The sequence below is a fragment of the Plectropomus leopardus genome, chromosome 16 (genome assembly GCF_008729295.1).
Source record: "Plectropomus leopardus isolate mb chromosome 16, YSFRI_Pleo_2.0, whole genome shotgun sequence".
Lineage (NCBI taxonomy): Eukaryota > Metazoa > Chordata > Actinopteri > Perciformes > Serranidae > Plectropomus > Plectropomus leopardus.
The window spans coordinates 13,304,562-13,320,092 of NC_056478.1; the positions used below are offsets into that span (position 1 = coordinate 13,304,562).

Sequence of the window (15,531 nt, forward strand, 5' to 3'; positions counted from 1 at the left end):
CCAAATTAGCTTTCCTGCATGTAGTTTGTAGCAAAACTCTGCATGTATGTACAGTAATGTGTTCTTTATCCAGAGACTCTGTTGTTCTTGCAGTATGGCAACGTGGTTAGAGGGTGTAGTGAGGTACATTTACATTTCTAATTTAGGCATTTAGCTCTTTTACGACACTGTTCTCCAGAACGACATGAAGGAAAATTCCACCCTCGGGATACTATTACTCTGTAACACATCATTAATCTGTGATGGTAGGTGTGTTCAAAGAGTTATTTCATGATGGAGTAGTGGTGATTTATTTCATTTCAAAACTAAAACTTGTCTACTTCTGCTCAAGAATTAAATTGGTTGCAAACAGTGACGACAAGGAGTAGATAGAACTTTCTGTAGCAACAAATATCATTCAAATATCTTTGTAGTTTGGTACCACAGTATTTATAGGATCAAGACAAAAAGTCTACAGAAACACTAGCAAATGTACCTATGAGGTACTTTGAGATGAACGCTAACATCAGCACGCAAATATGTTCACAGTGACAATGCCAACATGCCGGAGTTTGGTGTGTAGGGGACAACAGGGTTGGTATTAAAATTCATTAAATCTGGCTACCCAGAGGGCACTGTTAAAAAAAGGTGGTACTGACATTTTCAGAATTAGGATCAGAAGTCACCAACAGAGTAATTTTAGGGGCAAGGCACTTTACAGTGAGGTGAGAGGACTGCTAGTGTTTTTCATGCCAAAATATAAATACCCAGCTCTTCTGTGTTTCTTTTTTAGGCTTTTACAAAGTAGATTTATAGTTTAAAATATTAAAAATTATGAAGGGAGAGCTAAAGTTTATGTTTTTCTTAGCTAGACTATAACATGTGCTTAGTCTCTAGAGAAAAATCCCAGTTGGGGATGCTTGGAAAATTCTTTTCAGGGTTGGTTGTTGCATATATTGTTATAGGTATGAAGAAATCACTTAAAGGAATGATTTGTCCTGATAATGTTGTTTGGATGTACGAGTTGTATTAGGTTGTTGCATTTCTCCCTTTCCCTGTTTTACCTCCTTTTAAACCTGAACTTGCTCTTTAATTCCCAAAGGTCTCAAATTCAAAGCCTGAAATTTAGTACTAATGTGTTAAACAGTTGAACAGTTTTCCATTTAGATTCCTAAAACAGTAAAAGCAAAACATCACAGACAACAATATGCAGTGTTGCAGCATAAAGGTTTTCTTTGTAATACCTTTTTGCTGTAGCCCTGTCGTTTCTGCCGCGAGCCAACAGAGTAAAGTGCAGGTATGAGGTCCACAGGGCAGTCGGCAAAGTACTCGCAGCAGGTCACAGGAGACTCGTGGATAGTCAGAGGATAGGGGTTCTCGAATATAGGGTAACTGTTACAGAGAGGGTGCAGACAAAGTCAGTCTTAATTAAATTAGTGCCAAGAATCAGCGCATTAATCTCACTCAGTACTGCGTACATACTATAGAATGAGATTTATGAAAAGAAGTTATATCATGAAGAAGAGGCAATATATAACAAAGATAATGAGCACTAAAAGGCAAACTGTGACATTCCAGCCCATGTTTAAGAAACAAAAGATGATGAAGAGTTATGCGATAAAGAGCCAGACTCACCCATTTTGTGCAAGGTCGATCACCACTAAATCCTTTTCTAGAAGGACCACCACAGCGTAAGGTTCCTGAAAATCTGCGCAGAGACACAGCGAGACAAGAAGTCATTCATCGCACTGCACTTTCAGGAGTGTTGTAATTCCTTGAGAGAGAACTCCCCAGAAATCTGCAAACCACAGGGGAGGAATTTCTCAGACTTTATATGGCAAATGTTATTATCATATCTGTGCCCTGAAGACGTGAGGGCAGGAATGCTTAACGCTTCAAATTCATTAATCTATGTGATTTATGTCTGTGGGGGATAGTGCTCTGGTTAAATATTTGTATCTGTCTGATTTGGGAGTAGAAATTCATATTCATCCTTAAGATGATTCTCCCCCATGGTGGTTTTTAAATCTTGTACTGAACAAATTGATAAACTGAATGTACTGGTTTCACCCACAGATATACTGTATAACTTAAAAGGCCTAACACTGGAACCAGTGCAGATAACCCTGCTGCTATGTAAGTCTCAAAGCATAAATAAAATTGTATAAAAGTACATAAATACTAATAAGGAAGGACACACACATTCGTTAACAACACAGATTAATCAATAAAAATCAGATCTAAATTTTAAAAAAAAAGCACGCTGCTCATCCATGTGAGAGACTTTTTATGGAAAAGTGCTTTATATTGAACAGTTTTAGCAAAACAGGTATTTGCGAAGTTCTGATTATACAACTGGACAGATGAGACTTTTACTACCTGTTCAAGGGAGGAATGTTAAGCTGTTATTCCAGGGGGGACAGAGTTGTCTGTCCCCCCTGGAATAACAGGGGGGACAGACAAGCCGGCTGCCGAGGTAGTAACAGCAGTGAATCAACATCTTATAAAAAGTGTCAGAAGACAGGACGGGTCAAGTGTGAAGTTTTGACAACATGTTATTTGAGCAACCTACCACCCGAAGATTTAAAAAGCAGCTAACAGCAGTTAGCAGCTAACTCAAAGAAGAACAGAAGTGAAAACATCCGCAATGAGGCCTGGGAGCTCCTTAACCTCAGATGAGATGACAAGATCAACCACCATTTAACAGGGACAGTAAATGACTGATATTGTCATGTTTTGCCATTGTCATTGTTTAGAAAGTGCTGCCTGATAAGTCTGTTATATGTCACACTAGATGCCAACACTGTTATTTTATACGCTATGCCTATCACGCCTAATTTGTTTCCAGAACGCGGGAATGTTATCTAAAATCACACTCTTGGGCGGCATTATGCTGGCGTTTGGCTCTGCACTAAACGGTAAAAGCAGCGTGATGAAGGGCTTTTACTACGTCAGTACTGCTGGATCTCTGAACAGATGTTTTAATAAAGTTTGCTGTTGTTAAACATGGCCCCAATTTACTTCAATCCATTGGGAATTTACTCAGTTTTTTATGATTCTTTGTTGACTGTGGAAGCACGCAAGAAAAAAAGCTTTCTTCACAAATTCAACATAACAGGGTGAGTAAATTGATATCGTCGTTGTCGGACGCAAACCTCGTCTCTCTACATTTTACTATTTTCTTTTTATGTCTATGTCTATCAGTGGGTTTTATAATTTCTCAACCTATGAAATGTATTTAAAAAACTGGATTATTTAAAAAACATAGCATTTCTTTCAAATTCCTGAAAAATAGCAATTTTGCAGAAAGGAGCTTTGCGCCTGATGGCAGCTATATACAATTCGGGGTTTCGTATTTCTTTAATAATTAATTAAAGTATGCAAATAATTACTTACTTTCAATGACAAAATATGGTAAGAGAAAGAAATATCCATCCAACCTTAAACCGCCCGCTGCCCTAAAGCTTCGCCTGAGTACATTAAAAAAGCACCAGCGCATGCAAAGTTTACAGAACAATCAGTTGTTTAGAGCAGCAGGTCTCAGTCTTTCAGAGTACACTTTAGTTTGAAACACTCTGACAACTGTTGTCACTACTGTTGTCCTCTGTCCTTCTCATTTTACTTCCCTTGGCGCTAGTCTAAGTGATTCACGTTCTCTTATGACTCGTTATGCAACTCTGGCTCACTGTACAGTATCTCTATAATATGCCAGTCGGTGCTGGCTTTTGAGAGCTGAGTTAACAACTGTAACTATGGCCTCTTTCACTGCTGATTTACCTTAAGACAAACTTATTACAAAGAAGGCAATCAGCAAAACAAAACATTTCATATGATCAAGAGAAATTTTGTTTATGGTGTAAATTGTCCACACACTGTACCTGTCAGCTACTTTTTGTGCCTGAACTATCACATGTTAAAACACCTTTTCTGTCCACAGTCTTCCCATTCAAGCACATCGATGTGCACACTGCGTCATCTGCCGCCAGATCATCATGGATTATCCACTTCCTCCACACACTAACGCTGGTTTAAGCATGCACGCACACACACACACACACACGCTCATCGTCAGCCAGACATGCATTGCGTAATCCAAAGACCCAGTGATGTCCATTACCAGATGAAATCAGTGCGTGGTGACTTCAGGAGAAGACGCCATTATTACATAACTCCCTAATCCTTCCTGTAGCTGTATATGTGCCAGATAACGCTGCAGCCGAATTATCGTACTGGATTACATACATAAACGATCCCATACCAGTCAGCTCCACTTTGACTTGTGTCAGCTGTTGTTGACTCCTCAATACAGGAAATAAGATAATAATTAAATTTAGATGGAAAGCTACTGTGTTCAAAAAGATGAAATGAAAATGTAATGTTGCGTGTGTCAGATAATGAAACTGGAATAGGATCCTTCCCCTTGGGAAATTTCATATTTATTACAAAAACCCACTAACACAGGGGCGAGCATTCCGACATAATTAAAAAGTAGAAAGGTGTGTGTGTGTGTGTGTTATTCTAATGCATCGCTGAAAGGAGGGTGAAATGATGGTTCACACACAGATGTAATGCGCAGACAAACACCACATGAGCACATCCACAACAAGCAAGACACAAACTCACCATTGGGGTACGGGGTCTCACAGAGTGTGAGGAAGTCTACGATAGGATAGTCCATCTCCAGCACGGCGGTACTCTTCCCATGCATCACCGTCAAACAAGGCCGCCGGCCCACGGTGTCATAGGACAGACCACCAGACAGGATTATGAAGGGCTCCCTGGAACACACACGAGCACAGGGGTAAAACATGTACTGGGTTTTCATATGTGCAAATTATACTGTATCCACCAAAAATACTCCCTTTTGACTGGTCTGCAGATGCACCTCCAGTATATTGTTGATATGGTCTATAGAGATGCCTTAAATTGGGTCTGTGGTTAACAAAAGCTTGAGAGACTTTCATGTTTTGTTCTATGACATAAAATATATCAGAAAATACTCCACTCGTAAATTCGGAAGCTTTTATGTGTTAGGTGGTTGCCAACAAGTGGCTAAATGAGATTACAGAAAGTCATCACATTGTGTCACAGCATCACACGTCTTTGCAGCCTTGTAGCAATCGGGACGTGACCGGAATGAATTTCGTTTTTAGCCTAGCAATAGTTTTTTACATCTAATGATTGCATTTAGGCTTCAAAATTCCTCAAAGTGGTGTTTAATTGTGAAGATTATCTTGCTGAACAAAACCATAAAGGTTTGTTTACCACAGAGGTTATTTTCTGTAATAATCCAAAATCCAATGGAAAAATCCCTCAGGCTTTTGAACAAGAGGAACCAGGGCGACGTTAGCTTCCAGGTTGGCCTACAGAAAAACAGCATCCCTGGAGCACTCTGTGGGCTGTGTTACCAGTTAAAGGAATACTTAACACCAAAATGATCATTTGTATATGAATTACTCACCCTGTAATATGTTAAATGTGTGATGTTAACAGTCTTTCTCACAAGCATCCAGTAAATGAAGAATTAAAAAAAATAAATTCTTGATAAATTGAAGTCATAGAGGTCCATGTTTAATAACAGCAAAAACATAAAAACAGTCATTTTAGAGAATAACGATTTTTCATGATGTCAGTGTAACAAGGGGTGAGTAACTGATACGAATAATTATTTGAGGGGTGAAGTATTCCTTTAACTTCGACATGTGGAACCACTGATTTATCTGACTACAAATGAAGTTTTAAAGAAACATGACAATTTAAAAGATCTTTTTATTGTAATAACCTTGTAATGGATAAAAAACACCTTGTGCATGATGCCAGTGAAACAAGTAGCTCCTGGAGGACATGCACCTTTGTTACTCACATTATCTTGGCAACTGCTTACAGTAAACTTAATGCCATATCTGTGTTGTATAATTAAGCGTATTAATGCCCAAGCATGTGTGTAAGTGCGCTGTATGTAAATGTGTGGTATATGTGTGAGAGAGAGAGAGAGAGAGAGAGAGAGAGAGAGGGACCTTACCCATTTCTAGTGGTTTTGTACTCCACTTTGAGAATGGGTTTACAAGGCTCTGGCTTCTTCCCGTCCTTGGGCTGTTTTCCTAAAAATAGAACAAACAGAAGTTACATTACTTTGCCCGCTCATCTCTCTTCACCACCCCTCTTCTTCTGTCATCTCATTTTTTTTCTCCCTCCCCAGAAGCTGCACTTAAACTGCAGCTCTGAACAGTAGCCAGACAATAACAAGAGGCTATTCATCAGAGAGGATGGAGACAAATGCAGGGGCCGTGACATGCAAAGAAGGTGTGGCGATCATGAATGATTAAAAGACTCCATCCATTCAAAACCTCAAGGGAGGTCAGTTTGGAGGAAATGTGCACATCCATCACACGTGTGCAGACCTAAGCATATCAGAATACACAATAAGTGGCTGAACTACCACCGAAGAGCCAAAGTGAGCCCTGAGGCACGTTATACAAGGCAGCTCTGTGTAATAAAGAACTGCTTTAATAACTACATCTAAATAACAGATATCTAAAAAGACAATTAAAGGAGGACTTATAAGCCTCACTTAAACCTGTCAAAGGACTTGACATAATTGCCCATTAAATACCAAACTAATTATGTATGCAGCAGTGGGAGAAACAACTAATTAAAAAGCCTGTGTGGTGAAATCCTCTCCGCAATCCCCTACACACAAAAGCAGCTTGAGAAACTGGTTAGAAGTTGTTGTTTTTTTCCTTTCATATAATTCCTTTTCTTTGTTCTTCTCTGTGACTCTCGCGCTCTCTCTGTCCATTTGTTGCACTCGCACACTGTCTACTTCTTGCAGGCCCTTCATCTGGGTGAGCTGTCAAAGTGCTCTGTGGGGTGAGTAGGTGTGTGTGGGGAGACAGAGGAGTGTGGATTAAAATACATCTTCAAAAGAGCAGACTTGCTTTTCGGCAGGAAATAAACAGCGCGCCAACACTAATGCATGCACGTGCAGACACAAAGTGAAGCAAACAGAGGCAGGACATAATTGGACTACAATCCTTTGACTGAAATGGGGAAATTATGAGGGAGGCATGTGTACAGTAAAGAGACTCTTGAGGGATGGTTTCAATTAGTACCGAGCAGGTCATGTGACTGGCACTGCTATCATGTACTGTAAAACTGGTTCTATACTTCCAACATCCCAAAGTAACCAGACCAGGTAAAATCAGTAACATTTTCTTTGCATAATAATCCAATGAAACAGACGCATTTATCTTCATATGGATAACCTTCTATTGAGTTTGACATGCACAAGTATTTGTTTAACCGCTTGAAACCTGGATCGATATCAGCTTTCATATGCTGCATTTAGACACCTCTTACAAGCTATTTGACCCTTTGAAACCTGAGCAAACTGATGTGAAATCTTTCGAAAATATATAATAGAAATGCCACTTAATTGTCCTTTTCGTTTATCAAAAAAGATAAGATAAAATAATAAAAGATAAAATACTGCCAATGAACAAACTGGAGCTAAACGTTACGACCAACTGAAACTGAAAACTGGTGCACCAGTTAGACTGACGGTTTGTGTGTGCCCACTTGGCTGTAAATTTTACACACTGTATGGAGCAGAAAGTGATACTAGTATCCATGGTAATGAAAGCAGCACACAACCAAAAAAGTGAAAAGAGGAGGGCAGCGCGTCAGGATCTCATTCAGCCCCAATTAAAAACGATCCATTTAATGAGATACACAAGACGCACTTCCATCCTCTTCACTTTTTTGGTTGTGTGCTGCTTTCGTTACCATGGATACTTGTTTAACTTTACAGCTTACGGCTGCACTAAACTGTGCGTAAAAGTTACACCCAGGCATTTGCAAAGTTGGTGACCTCGGCTCTGGTAACACTGTAAATATTTTTGAAATCTTCTCATCATTTCCTTAATTCTGAGCGTCACTCTTCTGATGCTGCATGCACGAAGCTGCAGCAGAATGACACAATCAGAATTGAGAAAATAAATAAATAAACATAAAGAGAAATGTAAATTTGAGTAGTTATTTTGTTTCCTCGTTTATTTGATTTTTTCCTTTCAAGCAGATAATGAGCAAACAAACATCTTTTTTTCAAAATTTGGTTCATACAGAAAAACAAATAAATGAAATTATCACTTGTTTTTTTTTCCATAAGGAATTGTTTACAAAGAAGTAAAAGAAAAATTACGCGGCATTTCTATTTTTTTTTAATATATTCCATTTCTGAATCTCTGTAAACTCAAAACGTTTTGTATTTCTTTTTTTCTGGATTTTGTAATGAAATTCAAATCACTATTTGCTATTTTTTGTCATTTCTGTTTCTGAAAGGAAAATGCAAAGACCAAAAAGTACAGTGATTGTTTTGAAATGGGAGATCCACCTGAAATTCGCAGTGAGACCATCATGCATCTGGCCGTGTCTGAAATTACTCCCCATTTACTAGATAATGCACTATGGTTACACTCCAATAAGTATCTAAGGGAGGAGTAAATGAGTGAGTAAAGGAGTGATTTCAAACACAGCCCGTGTGCGAATATGTTTGTTTATGTGTGTGTTTCCACCTCCTTACCGTGCGGGGTGATTGTCTGTATGGGCTTGCCCTGGCCTCTGATGTTCCATATGGTCAGAGTTCCATCTGAGTGACTGCAAATGAACTGCTTGCCCTCGTGATGCCAGGCAACTGAGTGGATCGCCTAGGAAATGAAATACAAGAGGAGAGGGGGTCAGTGGTTCAGCAAGATGAAACATCATGTGCCACCATCTCCCTACAAGTCGGTTGCATTTCCACAGTCATACAGTTCACGGTACTCTACATTGTTCATATGTGAGTTAAACGCCCATGACTCTGGATTATATACTGTTCAACAGATGGTGAAAGTGAGATAAAAGGGTCCGGACCCTGACTTCCTGTGGTATAAACGCATATATTAGAAGAAGCTTTTATATGACCCATTTGCTGAATGTGGAGAAAAGCTGGAAATGGGTTGGTCATTTTATTCAGGAATGCCAGGAGCAAGGTTTTATTACCGTGGCTGTAATTTTAAGACCCATATTTCATAAAGACACATATTCACTCAAGGGTAAAGAATGTCTTCAACTTTCAATATAAGTGAAATAGTTGATCTGATGCATTCAGGTTCATCTGGGGCCATGGATTTAAGATGCTTGTACAAAATAAAAGCATTTAATTATTCTTGCTAAGCTGAATAGCAAAAAAAAGAAGCGGAGACGGTAGAAGAAAAGAGTTTCTTGCTGAGGTGTATTTAAGTAAGTAAGCAAGAAAGTTGAAAAACACTAAAACAATAATCACAATTTTTATATCTACAGTATTTACTCTAAATGCCACTGATGCTAAAATGTGGAAGTTTAAGGGGAAAGTACACCTCAAAATCAAAATTACACATTTTTCCAGTGCTATTTATCAACCCAGATTGTTTTGGTGTGAGTTGCCAAGTGTTGGGAGATATCAGCCGTAGGGAGTCTGCCTTCTCTCCAATGTAACCGATCTAGAAGGTATTTGGATTGTGAAAAAACTCAACACCGTCTCTTTCCAGAAATTATTATCTAATTACTCAAGATAATCCACAGACCTTGTTGTGAGCTGTGTAGCAACTATATTCTTTCTTACAAGCTACACCCAACAACCGTGTCACTGCGCAGAAGGGAGGGTGCTTCTACTGCAAACTCACATAGCGCCACTGAGCTCGCTAGCATTACAGCTCAGCCTGAAAGGACGCTGTTATTGTTTACATCTTCATCGGCCCCCTCCCTTTAAGGGGCAACTTTGTTTTAAGGTCTTCAAATCAAGACAAAAAAAGAAAAAACAAAAACAAAGAACTACATGGACAATTGATAGAATAAAAAGCTAATGTAGAGAGGAAAGAAAGACAGGAGTTGGAGAGATAGTTTTCGCTCTGTCCTCTCATCTTCCCCGTCATCTAAACAGTCCTGTTGCTGTTGTAATCCTGGCTCACAATAATTTATCTACTGACAAGCAATCATCGGAAACACAAACGCATCATGCCCAAAGTATGCCAGCAAAGGGCAACCGTGCTTATTGATGCCCTTTTCATTGCTCATAATTAAACCCAGCGAACATTTTGACATCAGGGAAACACGATGACATGCACCAAATCTGTGTGAAGCTCCCGTCAGCTTCCAAAACACTTTTTTGAGGCTTGTCACATGAATTTTCACCCAGGGGCATGTTCTTAGCAGAGCACCTGCAGCATCAGTAATATGTCCCAACACAAGCCCACTGCTTTGTCAGGGGAAACATTCTCTCAGAGACAATGACGTGGCATATTCTCTGACATGGTGGTGAAAATTAGCTACTATAGCCTCTTTAAATGGAACCTGTTTTTCTGTATTTCATTTAAAATGTGGTTTTAAAGTTTTAAATAATGAGAAAAACAACAGCAAAAAAGTAATGTTTCAAACTGTTCTGAATGATACATTTCAAACTGTTTTTTCTTCTCTAGCATCAGTATCTCTTAAAGTGACTCATTTTTATTTCTTTATTTGTTGTTGTTTATTAGTTACTCTTTAAAATTTGTTTCATTGTCGTTATTTTTATGTAACTTTTTTCCCCTTTTTTGTCTGGCTGTTACCAATGATCCAGTGGTTGGGAAGTGGGAGGTTGGGTAGGAATTTGTTTATACAAATACAATGTTCCAGCATGGACAATTTGAGGGAAATAATGTGTTTTTGAGCATTACAGCATGTTAACATGTTTTAATAGAAACCTTAAATAGTATGAGCATGAAAGTAGCATAACAGCCTCTGTTCTCTCTAAAAATGTGCTTTTTGGTCATGCTTATGTTTATTCTTTCCACCCTGCACTCTTCAAGCTGAAGTCCCAGTTATTGTTTAAGTGTGAACTTGCCACTGGTTTTCTCGCCTTCTTGTCTCACATCGCTCATCTGACATGAACGATTAGCTCGCTGTCAATGCTGATGTGAGCACACGGTCAGGTTAAGTCAATCTCTTCCAATTGAAGCTGATATTTATTTAGGTGTATATCAATTTCGCCCTCAGTGTGTCATTAATCATAAATGGTGCTGCGTGTCGGGCTCATAGAACGTGCTGAGATTTTCAGAAAACAGTAAAATGAGACATAGGGAACCAACGTTGGCTTGTGCTCATGTGACACCAGTGATACTCTCACCACAACATATCTAATTTTATCTTTCGCGGGGTAAATTGTTTCATATTTGTATGTTTTCATGGGTAATAAAACCCATCTATTGCTTCCTGGTAAAGTACGTAATCCATCACATAGCCTTGCTCGGCCAGACCTTGAACCCACACACAGATTAAACAAAGAAAGTGGTACTGTTGAGAACTTCCTGATGTGGGTGTTTTTAGATGCTCGGCCTTGAGGATTTTTTTAAATGTCTTATTATTTTAGGTTTTCTCTGTAAGACTCCAGGTCACCATGACAGAGCTATGTGACATCATGCTGCGTAGACGCACCACTCATATTATGTCATTACTCAGTTGATGACTCAGCCCCTGTCACTCCCACAAAGGAGCACAAATAAAAAATGACTCAAATTCTTCTTTTCAAGTATTCTTTAGTTCTGGAGGTTCCTGAATAATGAATAATGGCCGAGGTGTCTTATCTAAGATGATGGCGGATGTGAGCTCTGTAGGCAGAGTGACAGGGACAGGTGGGATGCAGTTTGTCAATGATTTGTTGCCAGAAGTGATTCACCAGTGTGCGGTGCCAGGTGGTGTGGATGTAGTTACAGCAGGTGTGCTGTATGCAGTGTGAACAAATATCCGAATCTCTAAAATATTTAGCATCCCACTCTCCGGGACTGAAATGAGTTATCCTTTACTGTGTAAGTTGTGTAATTAGACATTAAGAGCACACTATTGGGGATCTGGGAAGTAGAATTGAGATTTAGTGATTGTTCTTACTCACGTTTCATTAATAGATAAATTAAGTTTTAATAAAGATGATATAATAATGAGTTGGACTACCAGTGGAAGAGGGTCTAATAGGAATTTAACTATCCACTGATCTGGATCAATTGATCAATTTAATTATCAACGATTATAATAGCATGATGGGAATGGAAAACATTGATCCACACCATCATCTTTAGGATACGTCCTTTTTTAAACTTATGTGTCACTGTCAAACAGCAGATGATCACAAGCAAGAAAGAAAAAGATAATTTACTCAGGAATAAATATTTTGGATTTCAAAGAAAATACTGGTCAAAAGACAGGCACATGCCATATGTGAACAATGCCGTTATGAGATGAAATACTCAATGGTGCACCAGGCTGGACGGACATCACACTCCACTAACTTCTTGCTATGGCAACATAGTTTCTGTCTGGAGATGCAGTGAATTTAACCAATCATGAGTAAGAAAAAGCATAAATTAAGCAATAATTAAAGGAAAATAGGCTAATTCGTGCATTGTAAAAGTGCAAAAGCAATGAATGAAAATGAATAGCAAGAAAAACCTGTTTTGTCTATGAACCTTGACAGTTATTGATGAGCTGAATTTTATACTTTAAAAAATAACTAAACTTTTTACACTCAGCTGCCCTTCAGGACTTTAACACAGATAGCACTGAAATTTTAGGAAAAACATCATGGTTTGTGCTAAAATGAGATTTCTTTCAGAAACTAATGTGCTGTTTTATGTGTGTTAGTGGAGTCAATTTACAGTGAACTTTACAGTCCTTCACCAGATATAATTATTTACAAATTATTTACATTTTTTATGTGTTGCTTTTATCTTTTATGGCCAAAAGAAAAGCAGAAAGGAGTCGAAGCTTCTTCTGGCAGCTTGTTTGAAATAGACTTTCGATATTGTCTCATATATCAATTGCAGGCCCTCTCAACTGAATCAAAAAAATTGGACCGTGAAACTTTGTGATATCAGCCATGGATGGATTACTGAAGGGGCCTGCCAGACCAAGGTGTCAGGGGGAGCCTGGCTTTTATTGAAAATGTAATTAATACATACCAACCAGGAAAAAACTCAAAATGGCCACAAAGAGACACAAAACAACACTGCAGCCCAGATACCATCTGCAGATATACAAGTAAATGCTAGAACTCATTCACACGTTTAGGCAAAAAATCCGTCATTCACCCATTCACAGATGCTTCAATGGACTGAATTCTGGAAATCTATCAGTGCATTGTTCCCTGTGCCAGTCCCAATAGGGAACAATGCACTGTGCTTAATTGGGAAATGAGTAGAGTAATTGGAACACATGGTACTCATCATATCAAACAATACCAATTAAAAAGACTAATTTAATGATTTATTACATTAGGTCAGTTTTCACAGATTGGTCTTCGGGGGATGAGAGATTTCAGTCAACACTTATTAGAGTCACACACGAGCACGTGTGTTGACACACATAGACACACAGATACATGCACTCTAATTCACGCCAAAGACAAAAACAAACGCGCAAATTGAGATTGGTGAAGGAAAACAGATATACACAGAAACATGCATATCACAGCCCTAATTAGAATAGCTCCTGCCAGAGTAGTGTCGCGCTGAGACACAAAGACAGCTTAGCCTTGAAGAGCCACACACACACACACACACACACACACACACACACACACACACACACACACACACAATAGTAATTGAGCTCAAGTAGGTAAACATTCAACCAAAAAAGGCCTAATCTAAAAAACAAGCATTTGGGGGCAAGTATGTCAACAGTGATTTCCACAGAGCAATCCCTTTTTGTTTTGGTACGTGAAATCCATTCTGTTTCTGTGGTTATTATAGAAGCCCTGAGAGAAACAAGCCTCTATGAGCCTGTATTTACCAATTAGGGCTTATTCTTTATAAAAAAAAAAATGGTGAAGCAGCATCTTCATTTATGATTGGAGAAAAATAAGCCACATTATATTACCCTTAAAGTAAAAAATGGACTTTGGTCTTTAATTTTTAACATATTATATAGGTGGTGATACATGAAAAGTCAAATCTTCCTAAAATACCGTAAACTACTGTGATTTTTTTTAGATCCCTACAATGAAGGACGGTTTTCAAGGATTTTCAGCCATGCTAGAAGTACGGCTCAAGGGATGGCCCTGCTAGGTCTGAATTGTGATAACTTTGAATCCGCTGACTTTTCATCTAGCACCATTCCTATCCATAGGTTAGCTTCTTAATTTCAATACTTTGATTTATGACTAAGTACCCACAAAATTAATGGCAATTTCTTTAGCCTCAACAGTACTTTGTGTTTAGTGCTAAATTCTTGCTAAACTCTAAAACACATCTTACTAATGCAACTACTAAACACGATACATGCTTAACATCTCCTTGCTAACACTGTCATTGGGCATTTTTAGACCATAAAAAACTTCTAAGAACACAGTTCCAACAAGCCTGCTTTTTATTGTGTTTGCAATGTAAAGCCTAGGAACGACTGCAGTTGCGAAACTGCGGTGGCTGGCAAGCTTATGGTGTTCATAATGACAGCGTTGTTGCTTTGACGCTGCCTCAGAGCTGCCTGCTGCTGTAACTTCTGTATTTCCACAAAAAAGTCAGCATGACCATTAAAACTCTATGTTCACTGTCTATTTATACTGAAAGTCGGAAATGTCATGTGGAAAAAAATTAGCGAGTCTCTATTTTTCTAGATGTGCTGCAGCTGAGCAGCAGCCGAGCAGTGCTAGTCATACAGGCAGCATGGCTGCTCTGACCTGTTAACATGGGCGCCAAAAAAACCCCCAATAAAACAACAGATTCTGCAGCACTAACTCGCTGCATCTCTTTTTCACTTCAACGTTCCTATTAGTGGTGCAAACGCAAACAGAAAAAAGTCCTTGATGGTATGTGGTTTTTGGGGGAGCTCCCCAGTGGTTAGTTCCTCTCACACAGTCCCCATTTAGATCAAAGCATTAATATAAGTACAGCCTCACAAAGCTGATAATCATCAATAGACATTAGACTGTAAGCAAAAGAATCAGTGGCAAAAGGTTTAGATCCATCCACTTGACAGTCCAATCCACCCAATAATTGTAGAGATATTTCTCTATTGAACAAAGCAATGGACCAACAGAGTGATACATGTGGTTAAAAACACAATAGTCTTTTCAAGATCTTTATTTCTAATCACACAAGAAAATAAAATTCCTTAACAACTCTTGTAAGACCAGTGTGAGTGAGTGAATCAACTTTTTCTTAACCATGAGTTAACATTCTTATTATGAAGAATAACATCCTGACGGACAGAGCCCCACAGAGACTGACCGTCATATAAAGAATTATATTCTATCCATCTAATGGATATTGCGCCAGACTTGCCAAATGACCCATCAGCTATGAATTGTAAAGTATTCTCAGCAGGACTTAGGGGGGAAGAGTATACTTCTTAATGAAGCCAGACTTGTGTCAGACAGAGTCTGACAATAATTTGTAGCATTTGCTTTTAATCTTCTCAGACAACCAGATGGGGGGATTTACTGCACGCGGTCGGGCATATCAAATAGAGTCAACTGAGCTGTCCATCAAAACAAAAAAGCCTCAGAAA

General features: G+C 38.8%; 1 protein-coding gene across 3 annotated transcripts in view; it reads right to left on the minus strand.

Moving 5' to 3' along the window:
* Positions 1-15,531, minus strand: part of stxbp5a (syntaxin binding protein 5a (tomosyn)) — a 127,368-nt gene that overhangs the window by 27,281 nt on the left and 84,556 nt on the right. For all 3 annotated transcript variants that reach the window (XM_042503040.1, XM_042503039.1, XM_042503038.1), the window contains exons 8-12: positions 8,561-8,684; positions 6,002-6,080; positions 4,603-4,757; positions 1,615-1,687; positions 1,224-1,371 (exon numbers count right to left, since the gene is read on the minus strand). In XM_042503040.1, coding sequence (XP_042358974.1) covers positions 1,224-1,371; positions 1,615-1,687; positions 4,603-4,757; positions 6,002-6,080; positions 8,561-8,684 — 579 coding nt within the window. The remainder of the gene's footprint in view (positions 1-1,223; positions 1,372-1,614; positions 1,688-4,602; positions 4,758-6,001; positions 6,081-8,560; positions 8,685-15,531) is intronic.